This window comes from Chanos chanos, chromosome 3 (assembly GCF_902362185.1).
Source record: "Chanos chanos chromosome 3, fChaCha1.1, whole genome shotgun sequence".
NCBI lineage: Eukaryota > Metazoa > Chordata > Actinopteri > Gonorynchiformes > Chanidae > Chanos > Chanos chanos.
In genome coordinates, this window is record NC_044497.1 from 5,587,062 (window position 1) to 5,608,091 (window position 21,030).

General features: G+C 41.9%; 2 protein-coding genes across 2 annotated transcripts; both read right to left on the reverse strand.

Moving 5' to 3' along the window:
* Positions 1-5,622: 5,622 nt before the first annotated feature.
* klhl40b (kelch-like family member 40b) lies at positions 5,623-9,764 on the reverse strand. Its single transcript, XM_030769599.1, has 6 exons — positions 8,619-9,764; positions 8,054-8,214; positions 7,449-7,556; positions 6,919-7,104; positions 6,372-6,521; positions 5,623-5,734 (listed from the first exon to the last, which is right to left on the reverse strand). Exons 1-6 carry the CDS (start codon positions 9,762-9,764, stop codon positions 5,623-5,625), a joined length of 1,863 nt encoding a protein of 620 aa, XP_030625459.1.
* A 2,383-nt stretch (positions 9,765-12,147) lies between these two features.
* hhatlb (hedgehog acyltransferase like, b) lies at positions 12,148-19,193 on the reverse strand. The gene is made up of 11 exons (XM_030769603.1): positions 19,088-19,193; positions 18,237-18,304; positions 18,019-18,132; positions 17,209-17,403; positions 15,553-15,762; positions 14,730-14,901; positions 14,084-14,228; positions 13,912-13,947; positions 13,519-13,720; positions 13,055-13,196; positions 12,148-12,362 (listed from the first exon to the last, which is right to left on the reverse strand). Exons 1-11 carry the CDS (start codon positions 19,191-19,193, stop codon positions 12,148-12,150), a joined length of 1,605 nt encoding a protein of 534 aa, XP_030625463.1.
* Positions 19,194-21,030: the final 1,837 nt, after the last annotated feature.

A 21,030-nucleotide genomic window follows, 5' to 3' on the forward strand; every position in this document is an offset into this window, starting at 1 on the left:
GCCGGAGATTTTTTAAAAAAAATGTTTTTGGTTTTGTTTTGTTTTACAGGGGATGCGAGCACCATTTCGAGTTTTTATTTGAAACGATTTGTCCAAACCGACGTGTGTCTCAGAGGTGCGTCTTGTCATGCACTTTTTTTTTTTTTTTTTTTTGGTTCCTGTCTTTGTCATTCTGAGATTTGAATGTAAGATCATATGTAAGAGTCCTACGATTCAAACTCATAAAAAGATATTAAGAGAATGTAGGGCAGATATGAATGGTTCCCCTCTAGAGTTGGAGAGGATAAAGAATGAACACCTTTTTTTTTTAATGCAGTATTATAGACCACCCCTCTTCCTTATATTAGATATTTCAAAGTGTATACACAGAGTTCTATCTATCTATATCTATCTATCTATCTATATATATAAATATACATATACATATATATATATATTTAGTCTGTAAATATATGATGTACTCTATCTGGTTTTCTGTATAATCGTTTCCTCTTGTTTACATTTTAATGTGAGTCCGCTGAATGTGAGACTGCCTGTGAGAGGAAGTATTAGAGAAAGCTTTTGGATGAATGTGGAGAGGCTTTTTGTATAGGTGGTAAGCTGTACAAGGTCTCATTTCTTTAAAAAAAAAAAAAACAAAACAAAAAAAACAAAAGCAAAAAACAAGCACCTTATACTAGTCCGTCACACCTTAGCTTCATGACAGATGTATGAACGGTGTCAGAGGATTCAGCTAACTGAGGTGATCTGAATGCTGTTTATGGTTAACGTCAAATTGTTTTGCTATGGTACTTTTTCAGACAATGTGTGGTGTTTGGCAGTGTTGAACTACAGTGCAAAGTCACAGAGAAAGACTGAAGCTATTTGGTTTGGGTAGATTGGTTCAGCTATGAATCTTTATTCTTTAATGTGTTGGTGTTATTGTTATTAAGTCAAGATATGAATGAGATAGGAAGTGACATTTGACCTCTGTATAAAATTGTGTGTGTGTCTGCGTGTGCGGGAGCTGAGGTCAAATGCCGCCCTATATCTGTTACTAACATCTAACTTGTGCTACTGGTCAACCCTTTATATATTTCCAGATATTTTGCAATATTTTGGAATATTTCAACAAAAAAAAAAGGACAGATAATTTAACGATTTAGCAAAGAAACTCTGGATTAAATTTGATTTTCCTGAAACTGCTAAGCTACACTGTCATCAAGATTCTCAACCAAAAAGAAAGAAAGAAACTAAATGTATACGGTCAAGTTAGAAAGCTCAGCAAATCCTGCTCCATGAGAATTCTTAAAAGCCCACTGTTACTCTCCACATGAGAATGACTGCCACCCTGTGGAATGCTAGCATAACTCTGTTCAATTAAAAAAAAAAAAAACATAGTTCACGCAAACCATAGTACATACAATGAAGAGTACTTGGTATGTACTTAGAAGAGGTACAAGACTTTGCACTCTTGGAGACGCGTATTTGCGGCCAGATATTTCCTTAGTTCTTATCCAGAACTTTGACTTCCTGCTGTGGTTCCTCCATTTTGTTTCTAAACACAATCCAAGTTGCTTTTTTCCCGTGCTGGTATGGTTTTAATCGTACCGCAAGCGCAGCCCCAAGAAAAGAAACATTTTGCTACATGTTGAGAACTGATGTACTTTTAAATAGTTAACAGTTTTTATTTTGTGTGTGTGTGTGTGTGTGTGCATATTTGTTTTGTTTCGTTGGATGTCCCTGTGAGCTTTCATATACCTTAATAAGAAACTAAGCGTATGGTTTTGGCCTGTGTGGGTGTGGTGTTGAACTGAAGTTGCCTTACGTGTTTAAACGGAGTGAAGCTGCAATGTTAGTGAATGTTGTTATGTCTCGACTGGACATTTGATAATCAGCGGTAATAGTGATGCTACTACTCTTTGCACTTTGGCAAAGACTATCACCATAGCGCTAAAAGCGAACGAACATGTTTATGAAGAGAAAAGAGATTGTTTGGAGTAGGGGAGAGTATGACGTTGCAATAAATGTTCAGTGCCAGATGATTTTGTAAACCTTTTAAAAAAAACACGAGACGGAATGGAGGCTATGTAACAATGTTTGAAACTCCTGCCAAGTCTGATTTAGTCCAAATGAGATTTTCATCTTTTTTTTTTTTTTTTAAATTGTGTGACTTTGTTGTATGACTTACTTTCCAGCACCTTATTTCTGTTGATTTGGTATTCGCCATGTGTAACCAGTCCCTTTCAGACTAATCCCAGTATGCGGTGAGCGTACATTTAACACGAAGGGAAGAAACCTTAATCCAAGATGCATCTCAGCGTCCAATTTTTGTGCTTTGAAAATATGTGAGTAGTAACATAACACTGTTAGAACTATGTTAGGTAGAATGTAGACACTGAGGACATCTCCGCTAAATGACAGAGGTATGTAAAGTGCATATTTGACACAGGTTTTAATGGTAGTTTGCTTACCGTGTTTAGAGGACTTAGATGTGTGTATGTTTGTAACCCTTTAAGAGAGCAATTTGTGTGACGTCCGACCTGTTTGCGGACTTTCCCTTTAAAGGTCGACTTTAACATTCGTTGTTTGGAGTCTTATCTTCTTGACGAGTTTCAATGCAAAGCTGTTCATGTTTGGAAGCACTTTATAGATTCGAAGATGTTTGCGTTTGTAAACGTGTGGTGATAAGTTTGAGGGCACTTTTCTCGTTTTGAAGGTGGAGGAGACCGATTGGTTAAGAGCAGGCTCTGTGTATAGATATTCAAATGTGAATTTTTATAAGGCTCGTTTTTCAGTTTGGAAACTTTTTTTTTTTTTTTTTTTAATCTACGGATTGGGAAAAATTTGAGTCTTACATGTTCTTTTCAAGGGCAAGAGGCCAAATTGTAGTTTTGTGGTTTTATCTAACCAGAAGATTGTTTTAATTTGAGTGTGGACCCATGGCGCCCTTGCCTTCCTTTTAATGCCAACGCTGGAGTAAATTACCCAATGTTGGCGTGACTTTTTAAGTTGTACGGGATTGTTGTTGTGTGTTAACGAGCAAATGTTGAGGGGTTAGATCAAGAGAGAGGACTGTTTTGGCTGAAGGCTTGACATTAAGTAGCTTTGGGTACACTTGCCTTCAGCAGTCAAACTTTAACTGAATCTCAGCCTCACTGGTCTGGTTCTGATGGATGTGACTGTGTGTACTTAAGGAGATGCTTGTCTCAAAGGGATTGTATTGGGTTGAATGTTCTTAGTTCCTACCACTTTCGTTTTCCCTAACATGGGGGAATGTGATGATCCCTGGTTTGCTGCTAATTAAGAAAGAATGAGGAGTTTGTTTGAGGCCTTTTTGTGTTCAAAGAACTTTTTTTTTTTTAAGCAAGAACACCATTTAAGCATGTATAATTTTTTTTCTTCCTTCCTTGAGTAATTGCACATTTAAAGGAGTTTTGTGATTTGTAGAAGAAAAAAAATGATTTAGATACAAATATTGTTCTCTCCAGTTTGGTTTTATGTCAGAGGCCTGCTGTTTTTTTTGTTTTTTTTTTAAAACAGTCAAAGAGAAGGATGTTAGTGGATTTGCACATTAATTGTCGGGTCTTGCGTGATATTTCGGTCAGTGCTCATTTTGAGGTGAGCCTGTTTCTCACATAGTGACTATAGAAAATGATGTCAAAACCAAATCAAATCACACGTAATCACTTTTCGTTTTCCGGGTTCTTGCACTTACTTTGCCACCCATTGTTTCACACGTATTAAACCGAACGCGAGTGGGAACGCCTGTACGTGTTTCATCCTGCATTTGACTATGTAAAACCCAGTCCACCCCTGGTGTACAGAGAACATATGTAGACAGTAGTCGTGTTGGTTGGTTCTTATAAACAGAATACTAAAGCGATACAAAGACACTAGTGTCCAGAGGTGCTAATATCGTTAGACTGAATTTAATGTCATTTATTGTATCAGTTAGCGTTCATGGTCTGTAACAGGAGAATAAAATAAAAAGAATCATTTCAATAGTAATTAATCTAAATGAAACATTATACCAAATCTTGCTGTCTTGTGTTTTTCTTTTGACACACTAACATCAGACTGTTTTCTCATTTTCTCTTGCTTCAGCTGTTGCATATCTGCTGTTGTTCTCACTCACTGCCCAGGGTCACACTGTGTAGCCCAGAGTGTCTCTCCAGCATCTATCTACACTCTTATCTATACAGAGGAGAATTTAACATAATCACTTAGTTATAAAAAAGTGAATTAATTTACAGTATCTGATAACTGCACAGTTAAATCCACAGTAGATAAATGGTTCGAAACGTATCACAATAGAAATTACATTATGATTGTCATAAGAGAGTGCTTTTATGTCGCTATGACGACAATGTTACCATGAAAACAATTCAAAATTTCTTTTATTTATTGGACAGGTTTAAAAAAAAATGCTACGCTGATTGAAAGAGTATATGACATACAGATTACACAATGCTAAAAGTTTATTGTTGTTTAAATTTTTTTTTTCTTTTTTACAGTTATGTTGTACTCTAATCAAGGTCTATTCAAATTAAACACTAGCACACCGGGAACATGTATGGAGTCTGCATATGAACTGAGGCTGTAATAGCAGCTCATGCAGTGCACCAGTGAGTGTCTGTGTCTGTGATTAAAAAGATCCATACACTCTTTTACTGGGCCGCCTGCCGACCCCCTCGCTCTCAGATTCAAAAGCGATCCGACGCTGTTCCGTTAATTGGGTTGTGGGCTTCAATTATAGTCTTCAAAAAATGTGTAATTTTTGCAGATAATGCGCTATTTTTACTGCGACAGTTCGCTGAAGATCGCATTGGGTGACTGATGTGGGTCAGAGGGAGAGGCAGCCCTTTAATTAAGGAAGGTGCACTGACGGTGCACTGAAGGTGCACCCTCAGCATCCTAGATCAAAGCCCCTGTCGTTTGTCACAACTCACAAAGGGGGTTCTCTGTTACCGTAGAGACATAAAAACACTGAAGAAAAAGGAGGATACTGCTAAATTCTGAAGGGGCAAGGAGCATAAACTGAAAGATAAGACACTGATGTCATAGAGGAAACAGTAAAACCCTTGTGTGAGAGGTTAAGTCAACAGCAGCTCTGGTTCTTTGTCCCTCATTGCAAATGTTCAGAATGTCGTCCTCTTAAACGATTGTGCTCCTCAAAACCTTACCCAAAGCCTGAGCTGACTCCAGTGAAACATGAACATTCATTTTTTGTTATTATGTCAGGCTTCCTATGTTCCCGGGATGCCCAAATCCAGTCCTAGAGGGGTGCGGTCCCGCAAAAGGTTTTATATTAACAAACTGCTTTTGTCTTTATGTCTGACTAATGCGTGCAAAACACAGGTTTCCCTGCGAAAAAAATGAGTCGCTAATTAAGGGGTTAGAGGGAAAAGCAGTGGGGCCTCAGCCTTCCGGCGAATCGTTTGAGTTTCCCTCCTCCTCGTTCTCCTCTCCTTGAGTGTGTTCCCCTAGCACTTTCATCAGCCAACCCGCTGTCATTACGAGCGCTTTAACAGCACTCTGCCTTCCGCCAGCTGTCAGAGTCATTCAGTTCATAGTCCCTATGCTGAGGTACAGCATACCGGATAACGTTTCGTCAGTAGGGGGCGCTAGCAGAGGGAGGGCTCACATCTTGGTGAGCCGCAGCGTGTTCAGCCGGACGCCGAGGACGGTGGCGCTGGAGGCGTAACGGATCTCCCTCAGAATGCCGTTCCATCTCCTCTCTGCCTCATCGTACCTGCGCGACAGGGAGGAGGAGAGAGCTCAGTCAGATTCTTTCAGTGTTCAAACTTCCAAAAAAACATGCAAAACAAATTCTGAGGTTTTTAATGGCATTACGTCCTCATTTTATTTCTGTGAAGAGGATGAAAACCAGCTGTTTAAACTGGTGCTTGGTTTAAATCTAGTGGAGAAACTGAATCGAAATAACTGTGAATCACTCCAATTTTATCGACTTAAAATTTCTACTCGTTTTTCAGAGGGGCTGAGCTGGAAATAGATTGATCCCATCACCAGAGGCACTGACATATGGACAACGCTGACTTTTGTGCCATTCAACGCCAAAGGGATTAACTAGCCTGGCCTCATTTAACCACAGCTTTTAAATATCACAGTGCTAAAGTCTATGAAATTTTCAGCACCGCCTCTCACAAATGTGCTTTTTAACCTCCCAAATGTCTGATATACGTTGTTAGTGCAGTAGAGGTGAGTCAGGCAGGGCCAAACCTCCCGCCTTCAAAAATCCTAAAGGATGCATCATCGACTGAAATATCAGTCTGGGCTTTTAGTGCACTCGCAAGGCCGTCTGACTAACTGCACCTAAGCTGGCGTTTCACGTATATTCAAATCCATTACAATAGGACAGTAAATCTCACCTCCAAATGTCGTTCATCTCTCGAGGGATGAGCTCGTCGTTATTTTCGCTGGGGACCATTGCGAACCCGCCGACAGCGTACAGACATCCTCCCATAGAGATGAGACTGAGAGAACTACGCTCCTGAGGGAACTCCACAAAGTCTGACCACCTACAGAAAAAAGGGGGTGGGGGGCGAATTTATGTGCCACACACTTTACCAACATGCAGAAATGGTCAAACTTTACAGGTTGTACAATACTGTATAGTAATTGCCCTTAAGGGTCAGATTTTCTCATTAAAATCGTATTTGATTATTATGTTCTAAGCATAAGTATAGTGAAACAGCAAAATAAATTATACCATATGTATACGGTATTTTCTATCTGTCCTCGATTATATATAGATTCTTACATTCATTTCGTACAGTTCAGTTCATTCATTTCAAAACAGTCATAATACAGAATAATTTATCATTTCAGCTGTGGCCTTCAATTTGACCGCTAAATCAAGTTGCTAATAACTATTACAATAAGCCTTTAGCCGAGGGTTGACCTCGAGACACTCACGTATTGGTCGCGATGTCGTACACCTCCACACTGTTCGTGATTCCCGCGTCCGTTACACCAGCTGCTACATAGATCTTGTCGTTGTGCACGGTGACGCCAAAAAGAGACCGTGGCGTTTTCATAGGAGCTAAATCCTTCCATTCAAATTTGCCAGCATCGTACGCACACACCTTCTTCAGGCATGCCCTGTATCGTTTCAATTAGAGAAACACTGGTTTCTTCGCAGAGGCAGTTTTCTCACAGTTAGAAATCATATAACAGATAAACTGACCAGCATCGTCAAATCCCATGTAATTAACACCATATGTAGTAGCGATACAATCAGTACAATTTAAGAGAGGATGCATGTCCTGTAAGAATGTACATCAACAGAACTGACAAGACAAACTGTTCTTTATTAATCTAAATAATAAACGACTCCCATTACAGTTACGACATCCGTCTACCTTATTACCAGTTCAAACTGATTACCATATTACGTTAGAAATGATAACAGAAAAAAATAAGGTCAAATCCTATGATGGACTTACTTGCTGTCATCCTTTCCTCCTATCACGTAGACAAATCCGTTGTGCGATACTGTTCCATGGGCATACACTGCGTATGGTAGTGGATCCGATTCGCCCCATTTGAAAGACCTTTAAATGAGAGAAGTCCAAGATTCATTTAAATAGTTATGTGTTTTCGTGACTTTTATTCATTGCCATTATTTACTCTCTGAAATGAAGTAATTAACAAATTGTGCACATATCGGAGTTACAGCTCAGAAGGAATTATAACGGGTTCGCTGTGTTATTCTTCTCAAAGAGGACTGAAAAATGATTTCTAAAACTGCTAAAGATCAGATCAGATACGGTCTGCTGGATTGGAGCCCAGCTGATTTTGATATCAGTAAAATACTGTGGTGGTCTCTGATTGGCTGAGGAGCGTGTACGCATCTGTTTTCTGTCTGGTCTTACTATCAGGCCTTGATTAAATAGCGATAGAAAAAAACACAGCAGGACACTGGACCTCCAAGGCCAGATTTGAGAAACTCAGTTTAAAACTTGTAGACGTTACCATGTTTATAGTCAAGCAGTTTTGTTTGGTGGTTTTTTTTTTATATCTGTTCCGTGGACGTGTAAAGTGTACTCACTGTCTGTCGTAGACCAGGACTGAGTCCAGGGTATGCTCTCCCTCCTTCAGCTCCCTTCCTCCGATCACAAAGATGGAATTTTCCGCCTCGCCCATCCCAAACAGGACACGTGCGGATGGAATTGGGGGCATGCCTAGCCAGTCTGAGCTCATGGGGTCAAACTGAGGTGAGAGGTCACAGTGAAGAAGGCATGAGACACAATCAGGGGCCGTTAAAAGTTTAGAAAGCTCAGGGTTGGAGACCACATTATAGAGAGACTCGCTAGAGCAAGCACATGGTGAAATAACTTACAAACACTCTTTTGTAGGCAATAACTGAATATGTGATTACCTGGGATTTTTATGTGTGTTCCTTCACCAAATTAATGGTCACATATTTTGTGTCATATTGTGAGTGTTAGAGGTTTCATAAAACTGAATCACTCAAATTATTATTAATGTACGGCAAATATCAGCAAATGTGGTCAAACATCAGTCAATCAATATCTTATCAGTTGGAGGTCTTGGAGAGTGGTTACAACATTTGATGAAACATTTCATGAAGAAAAAAAAAAAAACGTCTATACCTGTAAGAAATAGGAGTTAAGAGCTTGCTCTTCACTGTGTTCATCGTAGAAAAGTCCTCCTGCTACAAAGATCTGGTTCTCCTTTGTGACCAGGCTGGCGTGGTTTTTGGGGATCTGCGTGGACAGAGATGCCACGTAGCAGTCATTTCCCGTGGGGTCGTAGGCGACTGTTCCCGTGTCGCTGATCATGAACATCAGGTCTCTGAGGAACATTCCAAATCGCAGGTTGTCATTCAGAATTCCGGGCAGAAGCTCCTGCTCTTCTTCCTCCTCCTCTCCTTCCTTTTTTGCTCCATCACCTTCCTCCGTTACTTTCTTCTCTTCGCTCTTCTTGCCCTTGGCCTTTTTGATCTCAGGAAGCTTCCCCCCACGAGCGTCTTTGACCAGCTGCAGCATCGCTCCGATCTCGGGGTTGGATTTGATCCATTTGTGCCTCTCCACCTTCTCCGCAAAATAGTCCTCGGGAACCAGACGGAACCGGACGCAGTTCAGAAGGTCCGGCAGCTCCTTCACGCGGTTCTGCTGGTCGTGTTCGACCCATTTCATCAGAGCCTCAAACACAGCCTGCTCGGTCTCCACGTTCAGGCTGTCCGAAGCGACGATGGCCGCTAACTCACTTGGACTCAGCTGCAGGAACTCACTGTCGCGGACGATAAGCTGGAAGCGTTCGCAGGCGAAGTTACGCGCCGAGACAGCCAGGCGCGGGCAGTCGAGCATCAGGCCCAGACGAAAAATAGCCAGGCAGTTGCTGAGGCTCAAACGCTTCTGGAGGAAAGAGACGCACACGGTGAAGATGGATGGAATCTGGAGCATGTTGGCCAGCGCGAAGATGTCCTGAACGTTCTGCTCGGTGACGTTAATGTTGGACGTGTACAGGTACCTCAGGATCATCCCCATCACGCCCGGCTCCACGTCTTCTAGAACAATCTCGCGCTGCTTGCTCTCCTCCACGCCCGACTGGAAGAAGGCTCTGAAGTAAGAGCTGCAGGCGGCCAGGACCAGCCGGTGGCACGGGAACTCCTTGTCTTTGATTTTCAACACGCAGTCCACAAACTTGTCGTTGTCCAGCAGGTCGCAGAGGCCGTCCTGTAGCAACGTCTGCTGGTATATACGGGGCTCCTCCATAGGGTCGATGGGCAGAGCCATTTTAGCCCGGAACCTGAGGTCTTCGAAACCCTTTGAATGAACGTTCACGTACGACCTTGTCCGGACTGTTCTCCTTAACACTCCTCAGCTCTGGCTCCTTCGCCGCCCGGGCTCAGAAAGAAGAGTCGAAGTTGGTCCCAGTTCTGTATTACCATCAGGGTGACAGACTCTCTCAGCTGTCTCAACACCTCAACCAAACTCCAGCTGCTGGATTATTTATAGACTGGGTCCTCACAAAGCTGTGGAATCTATGCTGGTACATGTGAAATATTACCCCCACAGCTGACACACTGCCCCCTGAGGAGGCACAGACCTTCCTACTGAGTCATGAACACATGGAGAGGTATGGGTGAGATCACGGTCCACAGTGAGGGTGCCCCCTGGTGGAGCACTGAGTCACTGCCAAAATGTAATTCATGAGTTAAGTTTGGAGCAATGTTCTACCACTGCTGGTGACTCACTGGAGTGCAAATATTTTTTCCTACCCAACTGTAACATGCCAATTTCAGCTGTACAGGTAATCATCAAAGTCTTGATTGGTTTAACAACTTCTGCACAAATGTGAAGTTTGGGATATCTTTTGGTTAAAGCTGGAAATTCTTGACTGAGGTGTTAAGAGACATGTGTAATATCTCCTCCCAAGATTCATTAATATTTGAAATATATTAACCAATTCAAAGTAATTCAATGTAAACTCGCAGTCATAACTTAAAAGGGCTGTATTAACGTAGGGGACTCAGTAGTATAAGGAGGCCTCCTACATTTGCTTAAGCCATGTTTGAACCCTGTTGGGCACCCCATGACTAAAACAGCACTGTGTTATTTCAGAAACTCGGCAGCTGCTTTGTGCTATTAGAGCTAAGAAAATCCTCCCTTATTTATTCTTGTGGCACCCAGTGCTTCTTTGATTGATATATACTGAGAAGCTATGATGAATGTGACAATGCTCCGTGTTTTACTTCAGAGAAAGATCTTAGTCCCCTGTACATATCTGAACCAGAAGGAAAAGTATCCAAAGTTTTTCCAGGAGGGACTAAATTTTTCCAAAGCCGAACAGGAACAGAGACGGAGACAGAGAGAGGGAAAGACTTTGTGCTTATGTAACAGTACACAAATACCTCAGAGTGAAGAGTGGGTAATGACAACTGGGATCATGAATGTGAGTGAATGGAGAGGAGGGGAGGGGAGGGGGTGAGGGGGGGGAGTGTTGCTATCCACTCCCTCGGTTTAATTTGAGCTCCATGGCCACGGGGACACAGTGCCAGAAACTCCATCAGCGTTTGACAGAGATATATACCAATAGACTATAACCGTCCGCCAGAGAAAACACAGCGACAATCGCTCCCTGTTCTAAGTTACCGGTGTAGAGGTTTCCTTCAGTGCTGTGTGTTACGAACCAGAACATTAAAGCTGACTGTTCCCGTACATAATGTACAGCATTGAATTACGCCTTACGTTACTAAACTGGGTGACATAATAGGTAACATAATAACTCGTGCTAAAAAGGAAATCTGTTTCAGCAGGACAATGTCAGGTTATGCTCATAGTCAAATTTAAGATCCAGAGAATGACCATTTTTCACCAAAAAACCCCAAAAAAACAATGGTGCGAAATTGTCAAAATTTAGTTCTTTGCGTAATTGTTTTACAATACAGAACAACCACTTTGAAAAGATTGTTACAGATCCGTGCCACAAACACAAGAAGCTTTTGGAATAGGTTTCTAATGGTGGTTATCAATATCAACTTGAAATTTCAGAATTATGAGAAAGCAACCTTCTTCGATAGTAATGGCATACTGCCTATGTTGATGTAACAGGAGTGCTTACTGAAGCATTCAAGAGAAATGAAAAATAAAAGAAAAACATTTCTTAAAATGATTTTATTAATGAGCAAATTACTATGCAATACAATATATTAATAATATATTGTATTTCTATTTTGACCAATCTGAATGCTAGACAGGACAAATCCAGGCTACCTTACTTCCTAAAAACAAAACAAGTCATCCACTAGTGTCTAAGACAAAAGCAGGGCTTATTTACAACCAGTCATTAGCAGTGAAACATTGCCTCAGTTAAAACCATCGTATAAACACTACAACGGTGACAAGAATCTTCAGGCTTAAAACGATTGCAGAGCGCACATATTCAGAGAACTTACAATATGACAGTTGACCAATGTAAGAAATCAACTCATTCAATCAATACCCATCGAAATCTCCCAAACTGCCTCCTCTGTGATATTTTAAGTACATGACAGTTCCGTGGGGTGTGAACTGTGACCCCTGTTGTTTGTTCCACTCCCAAAAGGCCACGAGGGCTTAACATTGAACTCGTCGGACAGCAGGTGAAAGTTACTGTCGGAGCAAAACTGTCTGATCTCTACTCTGCCTTCTCCTTGTTTGGGTCCACGGGCGGGGCAGGCGCGGTTTGGTCGGACGCGGTGGTGGGGACAACTGTGACGGGGGCAGGGGCGGGGGCGGGAGGGGGTGTGGGGTCCGGGTCGTCGATCAGAGCCTGTTTTCGCTCTCTCTCCTTGATCAGCTGCACCAGGCAGTATGTCACGACCATCACGGTGACGGTGGAGAAGGGAAATCCTGCAGACAGAGACTCAGGTTCATGTGACGTGTAATTAACGACTACACAGCAATGCTTAATGCTAAGTTACTGTTCAAAGGCATTTGTGGAACTCAGTATTACTTTAACGCCAAGTTTATTGTTTATAGGCCAGTAACACTTACATAACTCAGACATATGTAATTTTAATGTGTATAATTAAGTGTTAATGTGCAAGAAATAATTTTTCATCATGTACATACTATGCGTAATAAACACACCTTGTTGCCTTGTACTTGTGGCTTGTACATATTTTTTTTAATTAATGTAATAGTATGCTCATCATATAATTATTATATCATATTATAAAATATGATATCATATAATACATCATATAATTATTTAATTCATATTATAAAATACTTATAATGAGAAGTACTGTGATTATGTGTCATCACAGATTAAAAGGATCATATAGAGTGCTTTCATTGGTTATTATTCAGTAAATACATGGGTAATCTAGTGAGAATGATCATCTGATACCTGTCGCCTGGGCTGAACATGAAAATGTAGACTGAATGAATGATTTTGATCAAGGTTTTTTCAAACTTTCACTTAATTTAAAGGCAAAGTGAGAATCTCTAACAGCTTGACTGTTATAAATCTTCACAGGATTTAAAAGTGCTCGTAACATTCTTTTGGGAAAACGGGTCGTGTAGCCCAAGGGGTTTACCTTTGAGAAGCAGTCTCTTAGCAACCAGCTTGGCAAAATCCAAACTGTTCAGAGCCAAAATGTTGTACAGGACGATTGTCCAGAAGTTGAAGGTGTTGAACACGGCTCTGATCCTGCGTGACATGGCATCAGACATCGCCATCTGTGGGCAAGAGGACGGGGCTTGGTTTTTGAAACGTACAATCTTAAAGTACCGCAGTAACCGTGTTCCACCACCAGAGGGCAGACTAACACACCTAAAACTGTTCCCCAAGCGATACAGTGCATTATGTCAAGGCATTCAAGATTTAATTTCCTTCTTGGTTACACTAATAAAATGCCATTAAAACTTACAATGAGCCTTCCACTCACTCATTTGCATTATAACGCTGCCTTCCACTGAGAGTCCCATTCAAACACGAACTGAAATTGAAAGTTAATTGTCCGGGCGTATCTCTGACCCTGACGCCCCGTCAGACTCGTACCTCTATGGAGACGAATGGCTCCATGGAGAAGAACTTGGCGGTCCACAGTTCGAAGTTCAGCCCGAAGCAATTCAAGAAAGCCCAGATAAAAGTCACCCATCCCGGACCCAGCCACAGAGCCGTGACACCGAACGTGCAAACGCTGGCGATCAGCTCGCTCACCACGTTGTCGTGCTTTCCCCCGAGGTAGTCGTACACATACCTGCCGGGGGAAGGGATCCGCATCTCAGACATGGAGCTATGGTAGCCTCTGTTACCTTAGCAACAACTTAGGACATTTGTGAGTAACCGTTACGAACGACAGTCAAACTGAATGATGATTACAATCGGACGTCTTATATCTGAGTGTGTTTGATGTGTGCTGAGGTGCGAAGTCAAGTCTCAGAGACATACTTGCAAAGCCAGTCGTTGATTCCTCGATCAAAGTGCCTGTTTGGGAGAGAAGTAGGAGCATCTTTTCACCTGCTATCATATCAAACGATGCACTTGAAAGAGAAAACAGTGAGTAAACAGAAGAAAAACCACCAAATTCCTAAAAAAAAAAAAAAAAAAAAAGTCAACTCACGTCTCTGAGAACACATAGAGCATGGTGATGCATTTGGGAGGTTTGGGAGGGTCAAAATGGTCCAGTCTGGATACTGTGTTTATTACGCCAAACATCACAGCGGCTTTCACCCAGTCGTAGACCAGGTTCAGATAGGCCAGGCCGGCTTCAGAAACCAAACACAGACAAAAAACACACACGTGTGAACAGTTTCACATGGAGAGTCTGTGAATGTTTTAATTCAGACATTCTTATGTAACTTGCTGACATTTTTGTTTTAACAATAACAGATGTACTTTTCTTTAAAAAGCATTAAACTGTGCAGAGACATGCAAAAAAAAGGGGAAAAAAAGGAAGGAAAAAGTTCTTGCAGATTACCACATGGGGTGGAATATGTATATGACATACCCCACGTCTCCCCATGAGGTAATTAATATCTTTCCATAAAACTCGGAAAGCACACACATACACACACACTCTCTCTCTCTCTCTCTCACACACACACACCTACACACACATACACACACTCTCTCTCTCACACACACACACACACACACACACATACACATACACACTCTCTCTCTCTCTCTCTCTCTCTCACACACACACACACACACATTCACACACACACATACACTCTCTCTCACAAACACACACACACACACACCTAAGGCCCAGTCTGAGAGATGTTTCAGGAGCTTCATGTCTGTTGGGATGGTTAGAATATACATGTAGTGAAAGAGGATGTCCACAGTGATCACAACCCCCAGGTGTAAGAGAGCCTGGACGGAGATGCTCCACATTTCTCTCTCCTTTCTGCTCAGGCTGGGGTTGTTGGCCTGCGGATACACGTGACACACACATCAAACATGTCAGCAGGTGTATGTTATACTTCAGAGCTACAGGCCTTAGAACGTAGAGCTGATCTCAAACTTGAAAGAACAAACTGATACATGGGGGGGGGGGGGGGGGTGTCTGATATTAAAATTTTCATCATTATTTCAATTATCAAACACTTATTTATTTATTTGTTTGTTTATTTATTTATCTATTTTCTTTCTTTCTTTCTTTCTTTCTGTCAGTCTTTCTTTCTTTCTTTCTGTACTTATTTATGTGTTTGTTCTTTAGGAGATGTACATTATTTCCTGTTATTATTATTATTTGTATATTCGGAACATGTCCTATCTAACTCTAACTTAAACAATATCAGAACAGACAAGAATACTTTCAGTAATATCATTACCCACTGGAATACTTTCAGTAATACCATTACCCACTGGACTACTTTCAGTAATATCATTACCCACTGGACTACTTTCAGTAATATCATTACCCACTGGACTACTTTCAGTAATATCATTACCCACTGGAATACTTTCAGTAATATCATTACCCACTGGAATACTTTCAGTAATATCATTACCCACTGGAATACTTTTGAGAGTTACAGTCACTGAGATGTGAGCTCTGCACATACTTTGAAGACTTACCTCGACATAGAACCTATTAAAGGTCATAATGGGTCCGAAATAGAAGAAAGGGAGGTAGAAGTTATATTTGAGCAGTTCCAGAAAGCTGTAGTTTCCCTCTCTCCTCTCACAGTTCTCCAGAGCAAAACTCATACAGCGCATGATGGTGAAGCCGCAGCCTCCGTAGAACAGCACGGGACGCAGCTCAAAAGAGCCTGTTGCAAACCCTGCCTGTAGGGGGAGCACCTCACTGTTAACTCTCATCAGCTCTACAGAAGATCAAAGGACTCAAGGGAGATGTTCACATGACACACGCATGGGTCACTGCGTTAAAAGACTCTGTAGACTATAACTAACTTACCCAGCAAACTGTCCCCATAAAAAAGAGTTACCAAAACATAACCACGATATAGTTACAATTAGGTGTGAAGGCTTGATGTTAAAAAAGAAATAATAATAACATGTAATGCATGGCAAAGGATACCTGTCCAATGGCAATAAGGATGAATGATAAACAACTACATTCACAAAATTTAATGATATTAATAACTAGTTACAAACCATTCTGTTACAAACTTCACCCCACATCATACAAGAGACACTCTTCAAATTAAAATGATTAAAATTAGTATAGGGTTAGAGCAGACCCAGAAAAACTCTGACCAGATGAGATATGCTGGATATACAGAGGCTCAGTTCTTTATCTGACCAACAAAGACACACCTAATTCCGCTAATCAGTGGCATGATAAACTGAATAATGTAATCATGTTATGTTAGATTAGGGTGGTGAGCTGCTCCCTGGGAGAATGGCTATTCACAGGGAAAGTGCAGTGTTCATGGGCTTGGCTATATGGTACTGTGATATTACATACATATAGAAACATCCACTGGACCTGTAACAGCGTATCTGACACGTTCATTATACATTTTTTTTAAATAATTTTTTTTAGTTTTACCACCATGAAAATGTATACAGCTCTAGTCCAGAACTTATTCAACTGCCATACTGTAACAGTCAAAAGAGAGAACATTCTGGAAAATTCTGGAGGGAGTAACCCGGTGGAAGTTCAGCTGGTTGATGGTTTCAGTGAAACTGAATATTCTGTCAGCTCCCCCGATAGATTCCATAGCTTTCACTGTGTCAAGACCATGTCCTGCTTTCACTGATTCTGCAGAGGGTGCTAAACTCTTTCTAACGATCACAGATTCTCACAGAGATGGGATTTATGCTCTGGGCCAGCTTTTTATTCCAAAACGCAGTCCAAATTCAAAATCAGAAACAGGCAGAGTATGGTACATGGTTGTCTGACTACTGAGGGGCAAGACTAGGAATCAGCAACGGAAAACAAGCCATGGACAGTGCACAAGAACAGGAAGGCTATCAGGACCAGGGAATCCAAATAAGAACAGAGACTCTAAATGGGAACAGGAACTCTAAATAGAACCAGGATCAACATGCATTGGTGCTCTCGGGTCAGTGAGAGATTTGTCCGAGCACGCAGGGTGACCCAGGAGTATATAAACACAGAGGCTGATGGGTAAATGAACAAGACGCGGGCGGGCATAGCAATCAAGTGATGAGCCACTGAGCCGTATGCAAATGAACTGGCCAAGCAGAGCACCGATTGGCCAGAGGAGAGGAAGGTGAGGACGGAGGGGCGTGACACTCGCTCACCTGCCAGGACAGGAAAGGCTCCATTTTAAAGGTCGCCAGGGTGGTGAGGCCGGCGGTGAAACAGAGCCAGCGCAGCTTGACCAGAGAGATGCTGTAGAGCAGCACGCAGTGAGACAGGATCAGGGTCACGTACGTCCAGCCCATGCTGGTGAATACAGCCAGTATCCCGTACGCCATGTAAACCAGAGACCTGTACTGTAAGAGAAGGAGACAGGATCAGGGTCACGTACGTCCAGCCCATGCTGGTGAATACAGCCAGTATCCCGTACGCCATGTAAACCAGAGACCTGTACTGTAAGAGCAGACGGGGGCGGGGCCAAAGTCAGCTCCATGCTCAGCATGTCTAGGGTATACAGTCTAGAGCGTACAGAGTTCAGCATATGTACAGTTTATTTCACCATGCTTAAAATGCTCAAGTGAAACGTTTTGTCTTAAAACTCTGCCAATCCGTAGATGTTTTACACGTATGAGGGGAAAAGGACTTTAGTTTCAAACAATACGGTGACATTTTCTTGCTCGTGAAAACACTATGAAGACGAGATATTCTACTGAGACTGCTCCTGTTTGAGATTTCATCAGTGTCATCACTCCACAGCCAATCGGTGTTCGTAACACTGACAGTCACTGCTTTCATTTGACTTGGTTGCCATGATACTGTATTGCTATAGCAACCAACTTACAAAACTTCGTCTTGACATTTCTGATCTAAGTTGATCAGCAGATACGTGTATTTGACCTCAACACCAACACACACACACACACACACACACACACACACTGACATGTCCACATGCATCCCCTGACACACACCTGTGGGGCCAGCAAGGAGCAGATCTTGGCGAAGATGACATGACCAGATAGAGCGAAGAGGATGTGTTCACAGAACGTGGAGAACCACATCTTCCATTCATAATCAGCCATCTCCTGTAACAAGGCGGACACAGCATTAATGCAGCATTCTATTTTCAGCTCTTACTGTTATCTAATTGGCCAGATATAGACAGCTGGCTCATGCGACTCAACCTCACCATGTTCCGGCCAAGGAGGTACCATCCTGGCTTCACGTTTGATTTGAAGGTTTTTCTGCTAGCGTTTGCTGAACAGGAAAGATGAAAATACAGATCAGATTCAGACCTATTGTCCTTCATTATCAAGTTATTATCTGAAAACAACGACAGGACCATTCAACCAAAAGCACTTTCTGTTTGAAGCGACATTAACAATGGTCTCTACGGGAACTTGTCTAATTCGGACGATTTTCTGCAGTCTTTCATGGGTATGTATTTTCTCCCCATTGTCCTTGAGAGCAGGCTTAGTGTCTTTTACCCAGAGTGCCATGGGTGGAATAAACACTCAGCCATACAGGGCCCTATTTTGTCTCCCTCTGTCTTTGGTGTATTAATACAGACACCTGATCCCAACTGCGTGGTCTGCATAGCTGTGAGTCTCTGGCTCTGAACCAGAGAGACGCCCTCTGCCCTTTACCCAACAACAATGCAGTAGCTTCTCTCTGTCCCCCAGCGTGATGGAGACCACAGCAGTAAGACAGCACGTTGATAGCAGACGAGAGCCTTTCCAGGATCAAGCTCTAATACGTTCCACTTAACAGACGGTCGTTAAGTCAGTCTCGGGTGGGAGATGTTGAGTTAAGTTCAGCGCCATTCATTTCAGTTGGAGATGAGATGGGAATGTTCAGCTGTGTTCAGCTGACTCTCGTCACTTTTGCGATTTCTGACCTATGTGGTGTTTAGATAAGTGCAGGAAAACATTTTGCCAACCAAATCCTTAGCATCCAGTTGCTAACGTATGTTACCAAGAGGGCGTTAATATGTGTGTGTGTGTGTGTGTGTGTGTGTGTGTGTGTAGCATGTAAACCTACAGCTGGACACTTCAAAAATCCAGCTGGCAGTCCACAGCATTGCCAGAGACAGTATGACATAGTAGCAGTAGAGTTCATATTTGGGCAGAGCAGCCTTCACACCCATGGTGCAGCACAAACCCACAGAGCACAAGCCTCCTATGGAGAAATAACAGAGAAACAACACATCATTAAGAGAACAGGAACGTCAATAACCAGAATCTATTTGAAGAGTCTTGTGTGATAATATAGTACAGCATCAAGGTTTTTTTTGTTGTTGTTGTTGTTGTTGTTGCTTTGTTTTTTAACTTTAATAGATACACATGCAAAATGCTCATGCCGACAGTTGCAGACCCTGAAGTCGAGGATGAGAGATGATTAACTGAACTGCATTTTCAGTTTGTTGTGTGTGCATCCCGTGTCTTTAGAGAGAAACAGAGCAGCATTTTGGTCACTATATGTCCTATTTTTCAGACAGAGTAATAGAGTCTTGCGTTATCATCTGAGCTGGTTTTAACACACTCTGTGCAGTAAAAGACTAATTTAGCTTGTACAGTATCTGCAAGTTTATGGTCGGGAGACTAAGTAAGTGTGTCAGTTTCCCTTTGAAGTTCAGCTCTGTCATTTAAATACAAGAGTTTGTTGGCTATTTGTTCAAACTCACAACTAACTAACATTTGCGTATTTCACAAAGTAAACTATGTCTTCTATTCATTTTTCTTTTTTTTCTCCCTTTTCAACAGTGAAACCAATTTGCCTGTCTGGAACCTTAACATCTTGCAGTTTTTATCTAGCAGTGCAGGGCAAGAGTACAATTTTCCACAGATTAGAATTCTGTCAGCTAAAGTCATCTGGTCTGCGCAGGCCCCTTCTAACTATTTTTAACTTTGCTACTTCTCACTATTCCTCTCCGTGCTATTGTTGTGAGTGGAGCATCATGCAACAACGAGATTTCACTGTAAGTCCCGTTCCGTTAGTAAGAGACTCCTCCATAACGCCTCGAGCGTAAATGACGCAAAACAGAAGCTGCAATTCGGTGGATCACAATTATGAACTGGTCTTGTATGATGACTTTTCGGGTTATAGAAGTTAACAATGCATGCATCTAATCAGTTTATAAAAACGTTAATAGAGCTGTTAATCGACGCTTTCCGTTGATGTTTGAGTTGATTAAATGTTAAACGGTCATGCGCCACGCGGTGTTGCCAAAGGAGATTTAACAACACCTGTTGTACTAACCTTGAGCGCAGCAATGCCACTGTAAACCGAAGGGCGCTTAAATGAATTTTGAGAGGTCCCTTTGAAAACAGAAAAATAAATGTCCCTGCTCAGATAAGACAAAAAAGAAAGCGTCTAAAACATCCGTCCCTACTTTTAAGAAGCTGATGCGACAGTGGGACGCACGAACTGCCAGTTGGGCAGCTGCGAACGGTTAAAGGTGAGAGAGGATGATATTTATATATTTGTCAGGACCTTCGAAGGGGGCGGAGCTGCGGTGCCAAATGAAATCAATGCCGAAAGGTATGCAACTCTACTGTAGCTATACGGTATGACAAAGTTAGTGTCGTGTTACTGTAAATTCAGGCGTGTTCGTTCCAGAAATAAACATCTGTGGCACGTTGTAGGTCAAAGAACCTGGAAAGTAAATCTTATATTGTAACCGTAACAGTAAAGCGACCTGATTTGAGTGATGTGATTTGGAAACAAGGAGTTTATTCTTACATTCCTACACTACTCTGTAATTCGTTAACATGGTTCAAATCCTTTGATGTCAGGGGTTAGTACTCGCGGCGTAATGACTGCTTTGTTCATGACAGAGACAGAGAGAAGGGGCGTTGCAGCTAACAGAGTGTTGTCAATCAAAATTGATTGAGTCTTTTTCAAATCCAGAACAAATCAGTGAGATAAAGTAATCTAAACCAACTTCTCTGTGGCCAGTAAGAAAGTTGAAACATCGTGGATTC